General features: G+C 43.9%; 1 protein-coding gene across 1 annotated transcript in view; it reads left to right on the forward strand.

Annotated features, from left to right (window-relative positions):
* Positions 1-13,148: 13,148 nt before the first annotated feature.
* The window catches only part of LOC132826113 (hexokinase-1-like), a 145,166-nt gene continuing 133,605 nt past the window's right edge, over positions 13,149-24,709 (forward strand). Inside the window, exons 1-2 of the mRNA XM_060841763.1 lie at positions 13,149-13,247; positions 22,891-23,047. Of these exons, the coding sequence (XP_060697746.1) occupies positions 13,149-13,247; positions 22,891-23,047 (256 nt within the window). The remainder of the gene's footprint in view (positions 13,248-22,890; positions 23,048-24,709) is intronic.

Consider the following 24,709-nt stretch of genomic DNA (forward strand, 5'->3'; position numbering starts at 1 on the left):
ATGTACAGCATAGAAACAGACCCTTCAGTCCAACCCATCCATGCCGACCAGATATCCCAACCCAATCTAGTCCCACCTGCTAGCACCCGGCTCATATCCCTCCAAACCCTTGCTATTCATATACCCATCCAAATGCCTCTTAAATGTTGCAATTGTACCAGACTCCACCACATCCTCTGGCAGCTCATTCCATACGCGTACCACACTCTGTGAAAAAGTTGCCCCTTAGGTATCTTTAATATCTTTCCCCTTGCACCCTAAACCTATGCCCTCTAGTTCTGGACTCCCCGACCCCAGGGAAAAGACTTTGTCTATTTATCCTATCCAAGCCCCTCATAATTTTGTAAACCTCAGCCTCCAACGCTCCAGGGAAAACAGTCCCAGCCTGTTCAGCCTCTTCCTGTAGCTCAGATCCTCCAACCCTGGCAACATCCTTGTAAATTTAGGGTGTAGGTTTGCTCGCTGAGCTGTAGGTTTGATATCCAGACGTTTCATTACCTGGCTAGGTGACATCATCAGTGGCGACCGGCAAGTGAGGTGAAGCTGTTGTCTCCTGCTTTCTATTTATATCTTTCTCCTGGATGGGGTTCCTGGGGTTTGTGGTGATGTAATTTCCTGTTCGTTTTCTGAGGGGTTGATAGATGGTATCTAGATCTGTGTGTTTGTTTATGGCATTGTGGTTGGAGTGCCAGGCCTCTAGGAATTCTCTGGCATGTCTTTGCTTAGCCTGCCCCAGGATAGATGTGTTGTCCCAGACGAATTGGTGTTTCTTTTCATCTGTGTGTAGGGCTACAAGGTGGAGAGGGTCGTGTCTTTTTGTGGCTAGCTGGCGTTCGTGTATCTTGGTGGCTAACTTTCTTCCTGTTTGTCCTACGTAGTGTTTGTGGCAGTCCTTGCATGGAATTTTGTAGATGACGTTGGTTTTGTCCATGGGTTGTACTGGGTCTTTTAAGTTTGTTAGTTTTTGTTTGAGAGTGTTGGTGGGTTTATGTGCTATTAGGATTCCGAGGGGTCTTAGTTGTCTGGCTGTCATTTCTGAAACTTCTTTGATGTATGGTAAGGTGGTTAGGGTTTCTGGCTGTGTTTGGTCTGCTTGTCGTGGTTTGTTCTTGAGGAATCTGCGGACTGTATTTTTTGAGTATCCGTTCTTCTTGAATACGTTGTAGAGGTGGTTCTCCTCTGTTTTCTTAAAAGACCCATTACAACCCATGGACAAAACCAACGTCATCTACAAAATTCTATGCAAGGACTGCCACAAACACTACATAGGACAAACAGGAAGTAAGTTAACCACCAGGATACACGAACACCAGCTAGCCACAAAAAGAAACGACCCTCTCTCCCTCATGACCATACACACGGATGAAAAAAAAACAACAATTCGACTGGGACAACGCATCTATCCCGGGACAGGCTAAGCAAAGACATGCCAGAGAATTCCTAGAGGTCTGGCACTCCAACCACAACGCAATCAACAAACACATAGATCTAGATACCATCTATCAACCCCTCAGCAAACGAACAGGAAATGACATCACCACAAACCCCAGGAACCCCATCCAGGACAAACATATAAATAGAAAGCAGGAGCCAACAGCTTCGCTTCACTTGGAGGTCGCCACTGATGTTGTTACCTAGCCAGGTAATGAAGTGTCTGGATATCAAACCTACAGCTCAGTGAGCAAACCTCAACCTGAGCTACAAACCTATACAAACCTTGCATCCTTGTAAATCTTTTCTGAACCCTTTCAAGTTTCACAACATCTTTCTGATAGGAAGGAGACTTGCATGAAATATTCCAATAGTGGCCTAACCAATGTCCTGTATAGCCATAACATGACCTCCCAACTCCTGTACTCAATATTCTGACCAATAAAGGAAAGCATACTAAATGCCTTCTTCACTATCCTATTCACCTGTGACTCCACTTTCAAGGAGCTATGAACCTGCACTCCAAGGTCTCTTTGGACACTCCCTAGGACCTTACCATTAAATGTATAAGTCCTGCTAAGAATTGCTTTCCCAAAATACAGCACCTTGCATTTATCTGAATTATCGAGTAAAAAATGAGGTCTGCAGATGCTGGAGATCACAGCTGCAAATGTGTTGCTGGTCAAAGCACAGCAGGTTAGGCAGCATCTCAGGAATGGAATTCTCTATTCCTGAGATGCTGACTTATGCTCGACACGTCGAATTCTCTATTCCTGAGATGCTGCCTAACCTGCTGTGCTTTGACCAGCAACACATTTGCAGCTGTGATCTCCAGCATCTGCAGACCTCATTTTTTACTCGAAGATTTTAACCTACTGCGAATCCTCTTACAAGGATGCCTTCCTTGAAGAAGCTCTCTTCCTCCCTCTACAAGGATTTCAGTGAGTCCCTCTCTCACTGCACCCCCCAGGTCATCTCCTCTGCACAGAAGCTCTTCAGACCTCTCCGCCCCCACCCCACTCCGGCCTATCACCCTCACCTTGACCTCCTTCCACCTATCCCACCTCCATCGCCCCTCCCCCTAGTCCCTCCTCCCTACCTTTTATCTCAGCCTGCTTGGCTCTCTCTCTCTTATTCCTGATGAAGGGCTTATGCTCGAATTTATCTGAATTAAACTCCATCTGCCACTTCTCAGCACATTGGCCCATCTGGTCCAGATCCTGTTGTAATCTGACATCACCTTGTTCGCTGTCCACTACACCTCCAATTTTGGTGTCATCTGCAAACTTACTAACTGTACCTCTTATGCTCGCATCCAAATCAATTATGTAAATGGCTTGGTCAGTAGGAGTTTGTATTTTGTTCACTGGACTGTGGGCATCACAGGCTGGGCCAGTATTTATTCCCCATCTCTAATTGCTGCTTGAACTGATTTGGCTTCTTGGGTCATTTCAGAGAGCAGTTAAGAATCAATCACATTAGGTTAGATTAGATTCCCTACAATGTGGATCCTCCGAAGAGTAACCCACCCAGACCCATTTCCCACTGTCTGATGCACCTAACACTGTGGGCAATTTAGCATGGCCAATTCACCTAACCTGCACATCTTTAAATTGTGGTAGGAAACCGGACCACCTGGAGGAAACCCATGCAGACACGGGGAGAATGTGCAAACTTCACACAGACAGCCCGAGGCTGGAATCGAACTTGGGACCCTGGTGCTGTGAGGTAGCAGTGCTAACCACTGAGACATTGTGCCGCCCCAAATCGTCAAATCTCTAAAGCATCCCACCCAGACCCACACACATTCCACTCTATATCTATTACCCTGCATTTTCCATGGCTAATCCATCTCATCTGCACATCCCGAGAAACCAGGGGACAACTTAGATGGCCAATATCTTAGTGTCATATCTTTGAACCATGGGAGGAAACCGGAGCACCTGGAGGAAACCCATGCAGACACGGGGCAAATATGCAAACATCGCATAGACTGCTGTGGATCTGGAGTCGCATGAGGACCAAACAAGGACGGCAGATTTCCTTCTCTAAAGTGCATTAGTGCAGCAGATGGGCTTTCACAGGTATACATGGTTATCACTAGATTAATTTGTTTTTAAAGTTTCAGGCTTTTACTGAGTTCAAATTTCACCACCTGCTGTGGTGCAATTTGAAGCCCCGGAACATTAGTTTCAGACTCTGGATTACTGCTAACACAAGGCTACCATGCTCCGGTGTTGGAATGCGCTAAAGTAAGATCACCCAAAGATATTGAGTGTAGAACTGGATAAATGACAAGAGGTTTATTTAGCATCACACTGGTCAAGGACTGCAAAAATAACTGGGTCCACATATTTATTCTCTTAAGCAGAGGTTCCTTGCCAGATGACCAACAGAACTGCGAACAGTTTAATGAGAAGTAAAATCAGAAATGGCTGGAGAAACTCAGTAGCTCTGGCAGTGGAAGATAGCAGATTTAATGTTTCAAGCATAGCGACAACTCTTTAGAACTGATATAACTAGGAGAATGTGGTATATATGCTGAATACTGGGGCGGGGGAGAAAGGAATAAATGGATAGGTGAAGACAGAGCACAGAGAGAGAGCACAGGAACAGGGCCTTCGTACCCTCCCCCCCCCAATGTCACATGCTCCATATCCCTCTATTATTTGCCTGTTCATGTGTCTGTCCTGATGCCTCTTAAACGTTATCATATCTTCAAAGTTTGTGAGAAGAATTATAGCTCGGGTGCTCGTTGTTGTGGTTCTGTTCGCCGAGCTGGGAATTTGTGTTGCAGACGTTTCGTCCCCTATCTAGGTGACATCCTCAGTGCTTGGGAGCCTCCTGTGAAGCACTTCTGTGTTGTTTCCTCCGGCATTTATAGTGGTTTGTAACTGCTGCTTTCATTTGTCAGTTCCAGCTGTCCACTGCAGTGGTCGGTATATTGGGTCCAGGTCAATGTGTTGGTTGATAGAATCTGTGGATGAGTGCCATTCCTCTAGGAATTCCCTGGCTGTTCTCTGTTTGGCTTGTCCTATAATAGTAGTGTTGTCCCAGTCGAACTCATGTTGCTTGTCATCTGTGTGTGGCTACTAAGGATAGCTGGTCTTGTCGTTTCGTGGCTAGTTGGTTTTCATGGATACGGATCGTTAGCTGTCTTCCTGTTTGTCCTATGTAGTGTTTTGTGCAGTCCTTGCATGGGATTTTGTACACTACGTTGGTTTTGCTCATGCTGGGTATCGGGTCCTTTGTCCTGGTGAGTTGTCTGAGAGTGGCAATTGTTTTGTGTGCTGTTATGAGTCCAAGTGGTCGTAGTAGTCTGGCTCTCAGTTCGGAAATGCTCTTGATTTATGGTAACGTGGCTAGTCCTTTGGGTTGTGGCATGTCCTCATTCCATTGTCTTTCCCTTAGGCATCTGTTGATGAAATTGCGAGGGTATCTATTTTTGGCGAATACATTGTTGAGGTGTTCTTCTTCCTCTTTTTGCAGTTTGGGTGTACTGCAGTGTGTTGTGGCCCTTTTGAAAAGTGTCTTGATGCAACATCTTTTGTGTGTGTTGGGGTGGTTGCTTTCGTAGTTCAGGACTTGATCTGTGTGTGTGGCTTTCCTGTAAACCTTTGTGGTGAATTCTCCGTTTGGTGTTCTCTGTACCATTACGTCTAGGAATGGGAGTTGGTTGTCCTTTTCTTCCTCTTAGTGAATCGGATTCCTGTGAGTATGGTGTTGATCCGGTGTGTGTTCTCTATTTCTGTGTTTTTGTGCCAACCGCCTAAGCGCCACATACGAACAACTCCGGTTCCTGCACAAATGCCGAAAGAATCGAATCCTTCCACCATGTGTCAGATACAGACCATCAGTCAACAACCCACAGCCAGGGACTCAACCAGACAGAACGGATTCAGGATGATCCAGGTAATGATTACAGATGCACACAACATACTACACAAATACAGACAAGAAATTGCGCGCCAAAAATTGTTAATTTCAAAAACCACCAATCAGGAATGGACCTGGACCATAGAACAGGCCATCACCATAGGACAGAACAGGACCCCACACAGCAAAAAAAACGGCGCTAAAAGAAAAAATGGCCAAACTAACAAACAACAGAGAGGACACCCCAACACACACCTGGGTCAGAAACCTCTCCCACAGACAGCTCATAGACACGGAAGGAACAATACTGGCCAAGGGACTCAACTATAACCACAGGGATGCCAAGACAGCAGACTTCCTAGCAGCACTAGAATGCACACTCAGAAACAATGGACTCACAGAAGAGACACAACAAACAGTGAGACAAAGTATCGTACCTCGATAGCAAGGAAAAGACAAACACGCAACCTCAACACCAAGGAGAGGGAAGCACTAACAACACTAAGAAATGATAAGAACATAATCATACTAACAGCAGACAAAGGCAGAATGATGGTCATCCTGGACAAAGCAGGGTACATTCAGAAAGCGCAACAACTACTTGCAGATACCAACACCTACCAAAAGAGGGAGTTTGACCCCACCCCACAGCTCGACAATATGATAAACAACAACACACTGAGGAACCTGCAAAAAAACGGAAGATAACCAGGTTTGATCTACAGAGAATGAAACCTGAAAGCAACACCCACACCCCCAGATTCTATGAATTACCTAAAGCGCACAAACCAGACATCCCACTCAGACCCATAGTATCGCTACCAGGGACACCATCACACAAACTGGCTAAAGAACTACAGCAGAAACTGAAACACCTGATCAGTGGATCCAGACACTCTATACAGTCAACACAGGAATTCTTGGACATCATCAGAAATATACACATAGACAAGGAAGAAACTATGGTCCCATTCGACGTAACGGCACTGTTCACCTCTATCGACAAAACCCTAGCCAGAGATACAATAGCCAACCTGCTGGACATACAGAACAGACAACAAGACAGTGAACCTATCAACAAAGACGGCATATTCAAACTACTGGACCTGTACCTCACAACACACTTCACATTCAACAACCAAATATATGAACAAATCAATGGCACACCCATGGGCTCACCCATCCCTGGACTCATAGCGAAAGCGGTAATGTAAAGGTTAGAACAAACAGTCTTACCACAAATTCAACCCAAACTCTGGGTCAGCTATGTGGATGACACCATTGTAATCATTAAAAACACAGAAATAGAGAACACACACCGGATCATCAACGCCACACTCACAGGAATCCGATTCACTAGATAGGAAGAAAAGGACACAACCAACTCCCATTCCTAGACGTGATGTTACAGAGAACACTGAATGGAAAATTCACCACAAAGGTATACAGGAAAGCCACACACAGATCAAGTCCTGAACTACGAAAGCAACTACCCCAACACAAAAGAAGTTGCAGCAAGAAACTGTTCAAAAGGGCCACAACACACTGCAGTACACCTGAACTCAAAAAGAGGAAGAAGAACACCTATACAATGTATTTGCCAAAAACGGATACCCCGCAATTTCATCAACAGATGCCTAAGGGAAAGACATGCCACAACCCAAAGGACTAGTCACATGACCATAAATCAAGAACATTTCTGAACTGAGAGCCAGACTACTGCGATCACTAGGACTCATAACAGCACACAAACCAACAGCCACTCTCAAGACAACAATTCACCAAAACGAAGGACCCGATACCCAGCATGAGCAAAACCAACATAGTGTACAAAATCCCATGCAAACTCTACATAGGACAAACAGGAAGACAGCTAACGATCCGTATCCATGAAAACCAACTAGCCATGAAACGACACGACCAGCTATCCTTAGTAGCCACACACACAGATGACAAGCAACATGAGTTCGACTGGGACAACACTACTATTATAGGACAAGCAAAACAGAGAACAGCCAGGGAATTCCTAGAGGCATGGCATTCATCCACAGATTCAATCAATAAGCACATCGACCTGGACCCAATATACCCACCACTGCAGCCGACAACTGGAACTGACAACAGGAAACGGCAGAGACAAGCCACTATAAATGCCGGAGGAAACAACACAGAAGCGCTTCACAGGAGGCTCCTAAGCACTGGGGATGTCACCTAGACAGGGGACGAAACGTCTGCAACACAAATTCCCAGCTGGCAAACAGAACCACAACAACGTTATCATATCATGCTTCTACCACCTCCTAGACAGTATGATCTTACCAGCCTCTGCGTAAAAAGACTTTCCTTGTGCATCACCTTTAAACTTTTACCTCTCACCTTAAACCTATGTCCCCAGTATTTGACATTTCCACCTTAGAAAAAAGACTCCAACCATATCTGTACCTTTCAGTTTCCGATAACACCGTGATTCACATGAAAGTCCATCTCCTAGAGTCATAGAGTCATAGGGATGTACAGCGCGGAAACAGACCCTTTGATCTAACTCGTCCATGCTGACCAATCTAGTCCCACCTGTCAACTCCTGGCCCAGATCCCCCCAAATCCTTCCTATTCATATACCCTTCCAGATGCCTTTTAAATGTTGCAATTGTACCAGCCTCCATCACTTCCTCTGGCAGCTCATTCCATAAACATTCCACCCTCTGCGTGAAAAAGTTGCCCCTCTGGTCTCTTTTATATCTTTCCCTCTCACCCTAACCAGTTCCCTCCAGTTCTGAACTCCCCCCACTCCAGGTAAAATACTTTGTTTATTTATCCTGTCCATGTCGCTCATGATTTTGTAAATCTCTATAAGGTCACCCTTCAGCCTCTGATGCTCCAGGGAAAACAGCCCCAGCCTATTCAACCTCTCCCTATAGTTCAAATCCTCCAACCCTGGCAATATCCTTGTAAAACGTTTCTGAACACTTTCAAATTTCACAACATCTTTCCGATAGGAAGGAGACTAGATTCGCATGCAATTTTCCAAGAGTGGCCTAACCAATATCCGGTACAGCTGCAACATGACCTCCCAACTTCTATACTCAATGCTCTGGCCAATAAAGGAAAGCATACCAAATGCCTTCTTCACCTTACCTTTAATTTTCTCAAAGAAGGCCTCTAATTCCAGGATTTTTAATCCACTATTGAAGGAAAAGAAAAGTAACTCATTCCACATACTTTGCATGTTGAGTCAGCACTTTTGTCTATTGTGCAATTTACTTTTGCTCCAACACAACAAGGTTCTAACTCCATTGTTACAAACTGCCTGCTTTCTCCCTCTGAATTTTCAAATTATTGCAAACTGCCGAGTCTGGCAGCCTGTAACCGAACTCCAAACAGCCTGTGTGCAAAGAATGCAATATGAAGAATCCAGAGACTGGTAGCCTCCAAATAAACTACAAAGTGAGTGAGCTTGAAGAAAGCAATCGAAGAGCTAGCTATGAGATGCATCCTGTGTAAATGTCTCTGCACCCAAAGTAACCCGGCAGGAGTGTGCAGCTCATAGGGTGTCCCAGAGGAAAGTGTTGAAGGGCTGAACTTGTGCGAAAGTGGGACCATGATGATGTGATGTGACTGGTAGTTTACTGAAGGGTTGAGGAGGATTTTTAAAAATTAATTCATGGGATGTGGGCATTGCTGCCTACCTCAGAATTCACTGCCCATCCCTATTTGCCCAGAGGACAGTTGAGTGTCAATCAGAGTGCTGTGGGCCAGGAGTCACATGTAGCGGAACTCATTTCCTTCCCTAAAGAAAATTGTTTTTTCCAAAAATCAACAAAGATAAATAAAACCAAAATAACTATGCATGCTGAGAAGGTTCTGAGGAGGGGTCACTGAACCCAAAATGTTAACTCTGATTTCACTCCACAGATGCTGCCACACCTACTGAGCTTTTCCAGCAATTTCTGTTTTTATAATAGATTCTTAGATTACTTACAGCACGGAAACAGGCCCTTTGGCCCAACAAGTCCACACTGACCCTCCAAAGAGCAACCCACCCAGACTCATTCCCCTTCACCTAACACTACGGGCAATTTAACATGGCCAATTCACCTAACCTGCACATCTTTGTGATTGTGGGAGGAAACCAGAGCACCCAGAGGGGACCCACACAGACACGGGGAGAATGTGCAAACTCCACACAGACAGTTGCCTGAGGCAGGAATTGAACCCGGGTCTCTGGCACTGTGAGGCAGCAGTGCTAACCACTGTGCTACTGTGCCGGCCACATTAGACTCTTAATACTAGAGTTTTTAAAAATTCAAATTCAACCATCTGCCATGGCAGGACTCAAACCAGATTCCTGTTAGTTGGGTCTCTGCACTAACAGTGCCGTGATAATACTAGCTCAGTACATCTCTTGTCCATGGATTATGCAGGGACATTATTCTGAAAAATGGTTGGATGATGGTCAGAACAAGCACTCACCTGCTCTGACACCAAATCAGGAATAAAAATCAAGGGTGGGGGAGGTGATAGCCTAGTGGTATTATTGCTGGCCTGTTAATTCTGAGATTCAGATAATGTTCTGGGAAGCTGGATTCAAATCTCATCATGGCAGGTGATGGAATTTGAATTCAATAGATATCTGAATTAAGAGTCTAATGATGACCATGAAACCATTGTCGATTGTCAGGGAAAATCCATTTGGTTCACTAATGTCTGTTAGGGAAGGAAACTGCCATCCTTACCTGGTCTGGCCTACATGTGACTCCAGGCCTACAAAACATGTCTTTGATGCTTAATTAGGGATGGGCAATAATTGCTGGATTAGTCAGCAATGCCCTCAACATGTGAATGAATTTTTAAAAACACATTTATTGGGGAAGGAGTAGTGAATTGGAAGTGATGTACAAATAAGATAAGCTTGCAACACACTAGGAAGGGGAAAAATTCCATGCTGTGTTCCTTGAAGAAGTAAAGTTAAAAGGAAATTGGACAAAATTTGGAAGATAATAGAAATGGGTGAATGAAAGATGAATGGAGAAGGAACATATTGAAACAGGGAAATGAAAGTGGGCAGCACGGTGGCACAGTGGTTAGCACTGCTGCATCACAGCGCCAGATACCCGGGTGCAATTCCTGACTCAAGCAACTGACTGTGTGGAGTTTGCACATTCTCCCCGTGTCTGCGTGGATTTCCTCCGGGTGCTCCGGTTTCCTCCCACAGTCCAAAAATGTGCAGGTCAGGTGAATTGGCCAAGCTAAATTACCCGTAGTGTTAGGAGAAGAGGTAAATGTAGGGGAATGGGTCTGGATGGGTTACTCTTCGGAGGGTGGTTGTGGACTTGTTGGGCCGAAGGGCCTGTTTCCACACTGTAAGTAATCTAATTTAAACTTCAAAGAAACATCAGAACTGAGTCTTTGAGGAGAGAGTTGGGTCCCTGAAAAACCCAATAAATCAGACCAAACTATCAGATTTCAGTAATGCAGAAATCCATATTCTGAAATCCCTTATACTCAGAAACTGCTGACTGCCCACAACTATCAATCACTCCTCAACTTCCAGTTCCCCATTACCAGACTCTTGCCTGATGCTTCTATAATCTCTGACCACTTCATCCCTCCCTCCTGTTTGAGTAAATTCTCTTCCACTGACACTCCCGAGCCAACGCTGCTTCGTTTTGAACAAATGTTATGGTTTGTGCAGTGTGTCCCTTTGTTGATGCTGAGAGTCCTCACTGATGACTGCAGAGGGTAGAACTAGGCTTAGAGCTCAATGAAGCAAGATTAATGGGACTGTATACCTTGGTATCTCAGAAAATCCTGTGAAATTGACTGAATTAAATTGACTGATGTTATGAAAACATTTCTTTTCCCCCTCAGAACTGAAGAGGCCGAAACACTTTGCAAAATGTTTGCAGTACATCTTTTGGCTTTTTATTTGTCGAAAATCCGTGATGATCAGGCGATAAAGGTAAGGGAGATATGAAGAGCTCAGGTGGTTTTATTTGTTCTAAAAGATGTAGGTGACACGGGAAAGAGTTATTTATTGCTGAATTACCCTAAGATGTTGGAGGTGCTGAGTGTGAGTAGATTCCAAGCCCACTTGATGAGATTATAACCAGAACACAAATACCTTTTTACTTTGAAGAGGGAGTTCTTAAACACTGCTGCTTCACAGCACTAAGGACCTGGGTTCAATTCCACCCTCCGGTGACTGTGTGGAGTTAGCACATTCTCTCTCATTTTGGTGTGGGTTTCCTCCCAAAGACTTTGGTTTCTTCCCAAAGTCCAAAAATGGGTAGATTAGTAGGATGACCATGCTAAATTGTCCATACTATTGGGTGTAATTCTTCTTCAGGGCCTGAAGAAGGGTTAATTCAAAACGTTGACTTATCCACTTCCTGATGCTGCTTGGTTTGCTGTGTTCTTCCAGCCTCCTGCTTGATGACCTTGGATTCTGACATCTGAAGTTTTTTTTGTCTGTGAAATTGCCCATAGTGTCCATGGATGTGCAGTCTAGGTGGATTGGCCATGGATAATGCAGGGTTACGGGGATAGACTGGGGAGGTGGGTCTGGGTGGAATGCTCTTCAGAGGGTCGGTGTGGACTCAACAGACCTAATGGCCTGCTTCTACATTGGAAGGATTCTGTGATTCAAAGCAATTGATAGTTACTACGTATTTCTCTTACATAAAGACTTTAACAAGATTGATGTGGAGATGCCGGTGTTGGACTGGGGTGTACAAAGTTAGAAATCACACAACACAATGTTATAGTCCAACAGGTTTATTTGGAAGCACTAGCTTTCAGAGCACTGCTTCTTTTTCAGGTGGTTGTGGATTATAAGATTGTAAGACATAGAATTTAAAGCAAAAGTTTACCGTGTGATGCTTTTGCACTGTGATTAACCGCACCTTAAAGAACAGAAAAAAAATCTGTTAAATCAAAAATCTTGTGACAATCTTTACAGAACTAATCAAAATAATATGTCTTTGTGTTTCCTTGATGATGCACGTTATTCTACAACTTGCCATTAATAGGTCCCATATTCCCAGTTCTTTCTTAAAAAAAGCTATTTTTCTCACATAGAACTAATTACAAAGCAATTAAAGATTAAAGAATTCTTAAAACAACACTTTTCCATGTCAACCCATTTTCATTTAGAAATTTCTTTGCTTTCCAACAATACCTTTACACTAGCAGGGTCAATCTTCTCCCTGAGGTACAATGCTGGGAGTGTGCTGTCATGCTCCTAACACTCTGAGAGAAATAAAAGGCTAATTGTAGAGAAGTATAATAGTGTATTTTCCTCCCACAATCCAAAGACATGCAGGTTAGATGAATTGGCAATGGTTAATTGCCTATAGATTCCAGCGATGTGCAGGCTAGGTGGATTAGCCATGGGAAATGCAAGGGAACAGGGATGGTAAGGGAAGTGTGGAATTCTAACTGATAATTTGTGTGTGATACCAGAGAACATAGGTAAGGTTCTAAATGAATGCTTTGTGTCAATGTGCACTAGTGAGAGAGATGATGTGGGTGTAGAAATCAGGGAGAAGGACTATGATAGAATTACAGAAATTACCATCACAATAATTTTCAATTCCTGTCTGGCCACAGGAGTGGATTGGAGGATGGTCAATATGGTACCGTTATTCAAGAAGAGAGCAAGGGATAAACCGGGAAACTGCAGGCCAGTCAGTCTAACATTGTTAGTGGGACAACAATTGGAAATAATTCTAAGGGACAAAATTATTCTGCACTTGGAGAGGCAGGGATGAATCTAGAATAGTCAGTGTGGTTTTGTTATGGAGAGGCCATGACAGACTAACTTGATTGGATTTTTCAAAGAGATGGTCATGTGCATAGATGAGAGCAATGTGTTTGATGTTGTCTTCATGGAATTCAGGAAGGCTCTTGGTGAGTTCCTACACGGGAGTTTGATAGCAAAGGTAAGAGACCTTGAGCCAGAACAAATTAGATCCACAATTGGCTGAGTGGCACAAAGCAGAAGGTGATGGATGAGGGCTGTTTTTGTGTCTGTGAAAGTCTGTGTCCAGTGGAATTCAACAGCATCTCAATGCTTAGTGTTTGGGGCTCTTGATGTTTGTATTTCATATAGATGATTTAGACTTGAATATGTAGGAGGTCTGGTCAGTAAATTTGCAGATGAAATATAAATTATTGGGGAGGTAAATAGTAAGGAGGATAGCCTCAGATTACACGAGGATATAGATGGGCTGGTCAGATGAGCTGATCAATGGTAAATGGAATTCAATCTGGATAAGTGTGAGGTAATGCACTTGAACAGGGCAAACATGGTGAAGGAAAACGTGATGAACTGTGGGACCCTGGGAAGCACTGAGGATCAGAAGGACCTTGGCGTGCATGTCCATCAGTCCCTTAAAGCAGTGCGTTGAGTAGATAAAGTTGTGAAGAAGACATATTGTATACTTGCCTTGAATAGCTGAGGTATTGAATTTCAGAGCAGGGAAGGTTATGTTGGAACATTGGTTAGGCCACAGCTAGAGTATCATGTGCAGTTCTGGAATCCTTATTATAGGAGGGATGTGTGGCATTAGGGAAGGAGAGATTTACCAGGATGTTGCCAGTTATGAAGAGAAATGGGACAGTGTGAATAGAATTAAGATAAGGAGCAGAGTTTGGTGGAGATGTGAGGAACAATGTTTTCACCCAGAGGGTGGTGAGAATTTAGACATCACTGCCTGTAAAGGTGGTAGAGCCAGAAGCCCTCACAACATTTAAGAAGTACTTTGATGTGCATGAGGCCTGTAAGGCTTTAGGCCAAGTACTGGAAAATGGGATTGGAATAAGTCTTGTTTTTGAATGGCACAGATACAATTTACTGAAGGGCCTTTATCGGTGCTGTAAATCTCTATGACTCTGTGACACCTTTTCTCTGCATCCCCATTGTGTGATAAGACTGGCTGTTCCCTTTCTTATACCTCAATGTATACACCAAATTATTTTGAGTTTTCAACATTTTGGGGGTGGCATGGTGGCTCAGTGGTTAGCACTGCTGCCTCACAGCACCAGGAACCCGGGTTCAATTTCAGCCTCGGGCAACTGTCTGTGTGGAGTTTGCACATTCTCCCCGTGTCTGCATGGGTTTCCTCCGAGTGCAGGTTTGGTGAATTGGCCATGCTAAATTATCCATAGTGTATAGGGATATTTAGGCTCGGTGCATGAGTCAGGGGAAATGTAGAGCAATAAGGATAGGGGAATGGGTCTGGGTGTGATACTCTTCGGAGGATTGTTGTGCTGAATGGCCAGTTTCCACACTGTAGGGAATCTGTGACTCTTTGGCATCCTTGAATAATTTAGCTTTAGATTTGTTAGTAACCATAAAACATCACGATCATATGATAATCTTCTACTGTTGAAATTCCCAGCCAATTCCCTGGTCCTTCCGTTTGTTAAACTGTGACATCCATTTGCCCGTCCATCTTAATTTGGACTACAGTACAATCACACGATTCTGCCTTCTTGGATGAGAAATCTTTTGCCAGTCTGTGACTTTTTCCAAATACTATGCTTGCTTCCAAGACCATTTTCTGTACTCTTTACTCTGTTTTCTGGGCATCATATTTTCATTTCCTTTTCCAACCTATGGAAACGACCTCCACTTTGCACATTAGAGAATGTTCAAACTCCACACAGACAGTCTCCCAGTGCTGGAATCGAACTCGGGTCCCTGGCAATGAGGCAGCAGTACTAACCACTGAGCCACCGTGCCATCTCCAAAATGTTGGAAACTCGAAATAATTTGGCATATACATTGAGGTATAAGAAAGTGAACAGCCAACCTCATCACATACTGGGTATGCATAGAAAAAAATGTGTCACAGAGTCAGAGTCAGAATCCCAGAGACTTACAACACAGATAAAGGGCCCAAAGATACTTCCTGCTGACATTTTCTACTCTCCCTGTAGTATCTCCTCTTCATTAGCCCCTTCTGACATAAATGTGACGAATGTCAACCAATAGCCTTACCTGAAATAAACATTTTAAAATCTGAAATAAAAATATCAAGTTCTGGAGAAACTCAGTAGGTCTGACAGTATCTGCGGAGGGAGAAACAGAGTTAATGTTTCCAGGCCAATATCACTCGTCATTGGAAGTTCAGAGGTAGCGTCATGTTAAGCTCAAAATATCAATTCTGTCTGTCTGTCTGTCTCTCCACAGATACTGCCAGACCTGCTGAGTTTCTCCAGCAATTTCTAGTTCACGATTCTGATGCATATCATGAGAGATAGAAAAGTAGAAGGGAGACGTGGAAAGTATAGGATACAAGGTCTAGCAGCAAATAGTGCCAAAGTGGAAAGAGAGAAGTGTAAAAATATCAACAAGTCAAGTCTAAAGATTTTATGCGATAATTATACTTTTTTTAGCTACGTGTCAATTTTGTGGAGTTTCTCTCTATGAGAACTAGCAAGGTCTCTTGCTGCAAGAGACCTGACTTGCATTAACATCTACCCGTCTCAATGGCACCCTTTCGACTAATTCTAGCCCCATTCCAACACTTGCTATTACTGGACTAGCTCGTCACTCACTGGATAGGAACCAAAAGACTGGTGTCCCTGGTGCTGGTACCATCTTTAAGAGTCTGTTATGCACCCGGACAATCTGGAGTTGCTCCTTACTGGCAATGTAATGGCACCCTGTGCACATCGCCAACAGGACTGACACTCCTCCACTGTACATGCTCATTCTCTCAGCCTTGTCATTGTTTAACCACCAGGTGGCACAGTTTCCCTGGTCTTAACTATTGTATTTGCAGATACATTCTATTTTGTGCTAAAAGCACACAATCTGCGAGCAGTCAATCCAGACTACATTTTATAAATTCATACTTTGAAAATGGAACCAATCTGAATCAAGATTGGGATACAGACAGATTCGAACATCACATCTTTAATTCATTGTCTGAGCTGAGATGTCACCTTTTTTATAAAACCTTGTTATCACAAGAATGTGACTTAAAAGAAGTTATGGGGTTTACAAATTAATGAACAGAAACCTGCAACCAATTCTAAAAGATGAAAGACTTAACAGCAATCTAAATTTGTTCAATATATCATTTTAATTACGTGAAGCGCTGATATTTTGCTATAAATTCTGTGTCTTAAGATCCTGTCCCACTAATTACTCGATGAAGGAGCAGCGCTCTGAAAGCTAGTACTTCCAAATAAACCTGTTGGACTATAACCTGGTGTTGTGTGATTTTTAACGTTATCCACCTCTGTCCATCACCAGCTTCTCCACATCAAACACTCAGTCTAACCATCCTCCAAGGCATCACTGTTCTGTCTGTCCCCAATGCCTACTGTAAATCTTCATCTTGTCATTATCCAGTAAGGGAACATCATGTACAGATATTCAGACAGTTCTATAGAATCCTACTGTGTAGAAACAGGCCCTTCAGCCCAAACCAACCCCTCCTAAAAGTAACCCACCCAGACCCATCCACTATTTACCCCTAACAAATGCACCTGGCCAACAAATCCCTGAACATTTTGGGCAATTTATCACAGTCAATTCACCTAATCTGCACAGCTTTGGATTGTGAGAGGGAATCAGAGCACCCGGAGGAAACCCACGCAGACACGGGGAGAATGCACAAACTTCACACAGACAACTGCCCGAGGCTGGGGTTGAACCAGGTCCCTGGCGCTGTGAGGCAGCAGTGCTAACCACTGAGCCACATGCTGCTGTTCCAAAGTGAGATTCTTTTACAGGCAGAAAATGTGAACGCAAACAAACTGAATAAAAGCTGCAGCTCACCACCTCCCAAACCCCCCCAATGCAAACTACATGTAGACATCATGACGGTGACCAAGTGACTATCTCACATTTGATCATTGTCTGCTGCACTCACTACAGGAACCGGGTGTCAGTCAGCTTCTGTCTGCCTTGTCGTGCCCAGTGTAGCTGAACTCTGTCACAGGAGCTTCCTTCAGCTCAATTCCCTCAGCTTTCTCCTCACAACTGTCCCATTCCTATAGGTCCTCAGCATTGAGCACATCACTTAATTTTCAGCTCCATTTGTGTAAAGCACAGGACACCAGGATAGTGTGGCATGCTCTGTGTGGAATAAATCCTCCGTTCCAACTTCACACACATTCTCCCCCCACCCCAGTGGAACCACATCTGCAGCTGCCCCCGTTCTCTCCCCCAGGACAGTCCTGGCTGAGGCATGGACAGTGTTGTAGCTGTGTTTCGCAACAATTGCACAATTGCATCCTCGTGACAGTGGGCATTCCCCCAGTAATGATTTCTTGTAAAATCCCTGAACCCTCAAAGAGTGCTCCAGGATGTAAAAGTCATGGTAGCTGCCAGGATAGTGGGCACACCCCTCCAGGAAGTGATAACAGTAATCACAGATCACATGGGCATTATAGAATGGATCCCCTTCCTGTTGATGAATTCTGCAGCGTGGTGATCCAGCCCTCTCAGTGCACAGATGATGGCATCCTGGGGAGAAGCCTGAATCTAATCACCCAGGCTGCAGCACTGACCCTGTCATGGAATGACTAGTGTGAACTTGTAGAGGTGGCATCAGTCGCTGTACTGATGGGTTGATGACCAAGCAATCCCATATAGGGCACTCATCGCTGTCTGGAAGCAGCCAGTCACAGATGTTCGGAGCAGCAGTGAGCTTCACAAGCACTGGGAAAGGATAGCCTCCCACTCCTAGGAGTCAGGTCCCCATTCCAATATCCGGCACATTTCCCCCACAGTGTCCTGGGACATAGGGAGCCTGTTTCGACAATGCACCTCACTCATCCCCGAGAAGTAGTCCAAGCTGAAAAGCTCTGTTCCTCCTACAGATTCCATTCATCCTGAAGGACCTGGGATCTCTCCCTGAGCTGGGTACTCCTCAGCCTCTGCAGGACCTTGCTGTTGCTGGGCTCGCCATTGGCCGTGGGCCCTCCTATACTTGCTGCCATCCAATACTAGGAAAGCAGTGGCAGTGAGCAGGATCCCAGCAGCCAGCACAGCCTATCACTCTGGGTGGAAACGACCTCCATTGGGAACAAATGGAGTCAGTCAGGTCTATGAAGAGTCACTGCAGGTGAGGGTTGAGCACAGTCCCTCCACACAGGGAAATAACCAGGGCTTTGTCTCAATCATTCATTCAGCTTCAACCTCAGCAAGTGCAGCAACTTGTAAAGGCTGAGGAACCAACACTGGTACATCAAAAGGGGAATATCTGCTGTACTCCAAATCCTTCCTATCCCAAAGCCTCATCAACTGCAAAGATTCTCATTAACATTCAGTAAAACCCGTCTTAACACTTATATGGCGGATGATGGGCAAGTGTTCTCTACCTCCCACATCTCCCTTGCGGGTGATACAACTTATGGCTCACCTTTTTAACTCTTTGCTGCTAAGTTCAGCATCACTTTGATGCCAATGTCAGTTTGCAAGGAGCAATAGCATGGTATAAACTACCTTTGCCCAATATTTGAACTAAGCACGGATACTTTGCAGTGCATTGCATGTTGCCTCATGATCAATACAGAAGTCCTCAAGCAGGTGCTCGACTCCCAACTCCAAAACGTCAGGCAAGCCCCAGGTGAACAGAGGAAGCACTTCAGCCGGATCCTCAAGGCTTCACTGGAGAGGTGCAGCATTCCCACAGACGCTGGCCCAAGACTGTTCAAGGTGGAAGAGGAGCATTCTGGAAGACGTTGAGCACCTCAAGACTCACTGTTCGGAAAAAACGGAAGCCAAGCGAAAACAGTGAAAAGAGAGCGCAGCCACACAATGCCCCACCCACCCCTTCCCATAACCACCACAGTCTGTGGTAGCCACATCAGTCTGTGCAGGAGAAAGTGAGGATTACAAATGCTGGAGAGTCAGAATCGAAAAGTGCGGCACTGGAAAAGCACAACAGGTCAGGCAACATCCAAGGAGCAGGGGAGTCATAAGCCCTCCATCAGGAATGTACAGTCGTCTATGGATTCACACTGAGAGTGGAAGAGAATCATCCTCGTCTACAAGGGACCACCAATGATAATGATCATTGCCAAGCCCCTGGACTCAGGTTGTGACTGACAATACTGGCATTCCATGACTGACAGCACCCCACTCAAACCACACACCCCTCTCCCCACCCAACCCCTCACTGAACTGAATATTAGGTCTCTGTGGACGATGGGTGAGTATAACTGATGCTCTGAGATGTTTTTATGTGGTATCCAAAAAGGAGGTTTCTCTTAGGTAGCCATGAACTAAAGTCATCAGGTCCCTGTTCTGATTTATAGTCATAGAGTCATGAGATGTACAGCACAAAAACAGATCGTCCAAATCATCCGTGCCGACCAGATATCCCAACCCAATCTAATCCCACCTGGCAGCATCTGGCTCGTATCTCTCCAAACCCTTCCTATTCATATACCCATCCAAATGCCTCGTAAATGTTGTAATTGTACCGGCATCCACAACTTCCTCTGGCAGCTCATTCCATACACGTACCACCCTCTACGTGAAAAAGTTGCCCCTTAGGTCTCTTTTATATCTTTTCCCTCTCACCCTAAACCTATGCCCTCTAGTTCTGGACTCCCCCACCACAGGGAAAAAACTTGGTTTATTTATCCTATCCACGTCCCTCATGATTTTATAAACCTCTATAAAGTCACCCCTCAGTCTCCAACGCTTCAGGGAAAACAGCCCCAGCCTATTCAACCTCTCCCTATAGCTCAAATCCTACAACCCTGCCAAAATCCTTGTAAATCTTTTCTGAACCTTTTCAAGTTTCACAACATCCTTATTACTAGAGAATTCCTGGCACCTGTTTACTCATGGTGGTTAGCAGGATAGATATTGCACATTAATGAGGTGAGGTGTAATAAGGTTGTTATCCAGTAACTCACTGCTACCTTGTGAGAAACTCGTCTTGGTAAAAGATGTGGTGAATAATTTCTCACATCATTCAGGCCTTTACATAGATTCCAGCCTCTATCTGAATTCACAGAGCATTCACAGACAAATTAACAGTCAATAATTGTGGACAGGTATGATACGATGGCCAATACTGAGTGATTCAATCTTTAGGAAGGCAAGGCAAAAAGGAAGAGGAACTAGGATGCCATTGTTAGTGAAAGATGAAATCAATGCAAAATTCAACTTGTCAGAACCGGAGTTGCAGTTGAACTTGCAGTCCTGATGGGGGCCCACTGGCTCCAAAATGTAGACACTCTTTTCTCTCCACAGATGTTGCCAGAACAACTGGGTTTTTCCTGCACTTTCAGCTACTACCACCTTCCCAGCCAGTGAGTTCCCATCATCACCTGGATGAAAATTTTTTCCTCACATCTCCTCTAAACCTTTTACCCCTTCCCTTAAATCTGCCACCAGTCATTGATTCCTCCACCAAGGGGGACATTTTCTTTCCTGTCTCCCCAATCTATGCCCTGTGTAATTTTATGCATCTCAGTCATGTCCCATTTCAATGCTCTGAGGAGAATAATCCCTGCCTGTCCAATCTCTTCTCATAACTTAAACTCTCCAACCCAGGCAAAATCGTGGTAAATATCACCATCTTCAATGCTTTCACGTCTCTGCTAGAATGCGGATTCCCGAACTGCACACAATACTCTAGCTGTGGCCTGAACAATGTTTTGTACACTTTCAGCATAACCTCTCTACTCTTACGTTCTATGCCTTGACTAATATATACATATACCTTCTTAACTATTTTATCCACCTGTCTTATACACACACCAAGGTTCCTCTGATCCTTAGTGCTTCCCAGGATCCTATGGTTCATGCAGTGTTCACTTGTCTTGTTATCCTGCTCAAGTGGATCACCTCATACTCATCCAGTTTGAATTCCATTTGCCATTGGTCAGCCCATCTATATCCTCCTGTAATCTAAGGCTATCCTCCTCACTACTTACCACCCCACTAATTTTTATATCAACTATGAATTCACCAATCAACCCTCCAACATTTAAATATTTAAATGTTATAATTTATACACCAAAACAGCAAGGGCCGAAATTGCAGAACACAGGTACTCCAGATCTGCAGTAGACCATTTCTGATTGAGATGAAGAGAAATCTTTTCTCTCTGAGGGTGATGAACCTGTGGAATTTCTCTCTCACTTACGTTACTGTATATATTGAAGAAAATATCCTTGAGATTTCAAGCATCAAAGAGTGTGGGGGGAGCTGGATTTTGACACTGCGATACATGGTCAGCAATGGTAATGTTGAATGGCAGAATGATGGGATGAATTGCCTATTCCTGCCCTTATTTTCAGTGTTTCATCATTTCTATACAATGCCTCATCACTTTCCGTTATTTGCAAATGCAAGTATAAGTGCAAATTAACCTCCAGGGATATACTCCAACAATGTAATTGCCACATTGTAAACATTGTAAACACTTGTGTCTCAACAGTCAGCTTGTCAAAATATCTTTCAGAGACCTGTTCACCATGTCGTCACTGTAATGCAGTCTATAACTTGAGGGGAATCAGGTCATAGCATAAAAATCAAGAAATGGGTAACATAGCATTGAAAGATCCAACAGATCTTTATTACAATTCATTAATATATACAAATATTATATTCACAGGCATATTTATACCTGGGCTAACATTAAGCTATTCAGTGATAAAGAGTAGAATAGCTTGTCATGCTTCATGTTGCCAAAGTAAAGGTGGAATCTGAGACCATTATACCCAATATTATGAGCATGTCTTTGAAAGGCATACTGATACATTAACTGTGGGACACAAAACAACAATTATGCCTTTAATTACAACTTCTGCCATTTCCTTATGATCACTGTTAAGTTGGGGAGGTGATGGTATTATTGCTAGACTGTTACTCTGTAAAGGCAGGTAATATTCTGGAGATTGGGCTTAAATCCTGGATGACAGATGGTGGAATTTAAATTTCATAAACATGTGGAATTAAAACTTTAACAAAGTCTTTGTTGATTGTTGGGAAATTCCATTGGTTCACATATGTCCTTTAGGAAAGGAAACTGTTCTTCTTTTGTGGTCTGGTCTACATGGGACTGCAGACCCACAACAATGTGGTGAATTCTCAACTAACCTCTAGGGATGGACAATGACACCCATATCCTCTGAACGAAAAAGAAAACTGGCCTGTCATTTCCTGTTTTGACATCTTTTTGAATAAGGGAGTTAAATTTACTAATTTCCATTCTAATGTAACCTTCCTCGAATCAAAGGAATTTTGGAAAGTTAGTAAATGTAAAACATATAAAATGTAAGTCTGTGAATCATGTACTAATTTCCCAAATCTATTTTCCTTAGCCAATTTGCTCATGAATGAGGTAATAACCAAGATTATTACCTTTTTTCGTTTGTCGCCGTTCTCTTCACACCAATCGCTCTGCTTAGATTTAGATGAGTATGCTTTATAGTAGGTACAGACTTCAATTAAACCAGCTACCTACTTCATTGCTGGTATGTTCATTTGCCCTGCTTTTATTTTACTGTTTTAGATTCTGTCTCTCTCTTTCTGTAATTCCAATGTCTTGCTCTAATGTCTGTCGCTAATTTCTAAACTTAACTTCCTTGATGTCCCAGGTAAATCGTTTCCTTTTCAACATGCAACTCAATAAAGACCAGATCGAAGACATCATGGTTCAGTTCAAAGCTGAGATGCTGAAGGGCTTGGTCTCCCCCAACTCTTCCAGTCTGAAGATGTTGCCTACATGTGTACAGTCAACTCCTGATGGATCAGGTATTGCAAAATGGAAATACAGTCCATCTAACATGTTTTCAGTTTATAGAAAAAAAACTATAGACTGCCTATTGCTTCCCTTGCTGCGTTTTGTTTTGTATCATATCCTTCATAAGGTCTGACTTCAATGCTCTCAGCTCCCATCCTAGTCGCATTGCAGGGTCATACTGAGATGTAGATTGTAGTATTGTGATTGTCCATTGGATCTCTAGTGGGACATGCATGTGTTGCAGGTCTGGGTATAATATTATTGTTACTAACGCTCAATAGCCAGAGAGATATAAATTAATAAATTTGAATTTTTTTAATGGAATGTGAGTGTTGTTTGAAAGGACAGAACGTTTTGTTATTCCCGTACTGCCTTTGAGTTTAAAAGTATGGCACTGGAAAAGCACGGCAGGTCAGACAGGAGCAGGAGAGTTGATGTTTCAGGTATTGGCCCTTCATCAGAAATGGGGAGGGGGAAGGGGACTGAGAGATAAATATGGGGGTGAGGGTGGGGCTGTGGGAAGGCAAGATGCAGGTAGAAGGTAATTATAATAGGTCAGTGGGGAGGTTGGAGCAGATAGGTGGGAAGGAACACGAACAAGTCAAGAGAGTGGTGCCGAGTTGCAGGGTTGGATCTGGAATGAGTTTGGGGGGAGGGGAGATTGGGAAACTGGTGAAGTCGATGTTAATGCAATATGGTTGGAGGGTCCCGAGACAGAAAATGAGATGTTCTTCCTCCAGTTGTTGGGTGGCTTTGACTTGTCAGTGGAGGAGGCCCAGGACCTATATGTCCTTGGGGGAGTTGAAGGGGTGGTTAAAGTGGTTGGCCACATGGCAGTGGGGTTGGTTTGTGCGTGTGTCCCAGAGATGTTGCCCTCTCACCTCTGTCCAAGGCCCTAAAGGATCATTTCAAGTCTGGTAGAGATTTTCCTGCGCAACCACCCACTTACTTTGCTGCATCCATTGCTGTCAATGTGGTCTCCTCTAATCGGGGAGACAGAATGCTAGTCATAAACAACCACTGAGCTTTTCTAATCCCATTTCCCAACACTTGGCCAAGAGCCTTAAATGCCTAACTATTGCAAGTGCACAGAGGTGACAGGGCAGTGGTACACAGTGCCCTGGGAATCCTCAACATTGACTTTGCACTCCATGATGCCCAATGGTGTCAGGTCAAACATGGGCAAGGAAACTTCTTGCTCATTACAATATACAGACTCCAACACCTGGGTAATAAATCCATGCTTCTCCGTGTTGAATATCTCTTGGAGGAAGTTCTGAGGTGAGCAAGGGTGGAGAATGTATTGATGGAGACTTCAATATCTATCATCAAAGGTAGATTGTTAACACCACTGCTAACTGAGCCAGTTGATTCCTCACAGACATAGCTGGTGAACAAAAGGTGGTGAAATAACTAACAAGAGAGAAACACGCACATCCTCTCAAGCTACCAGTGGTAGATGCATCTGTCCATGCCAGTTTTGGTAAGAGTGATCTCTGCACAATCCTTCTGGATTAAAAGTGCCATCTTCATGTTAATAATAGGTCCTGTCAGGTTGTACGGCACAATTACAGTGCTAAATGGGAAAGACTTCAATCAGATCTAAACTGAGCATCCATGAGGCACTGTGGGCCATTTCCAGCAGCAGAATTGCACTCCAACACAATCTGCAA

Source organism: Hemiscyllium ocellatum, chromosome 22 (genome assembly GCF_020745735.1).
Source record: "Hemiscyllium ocellatum isolate sHemOce1 chromosome 22, sHemOce1.pat.X.cur, whole genome shotgun sequence".
Lineage (NCBI taxonomy): Eukaryota > Metazoa > Chordata > Chondrichthyes > Orectolobiformes > Hemiscylliidae > Hemiscyllium > Hemiscyllium ocellatum.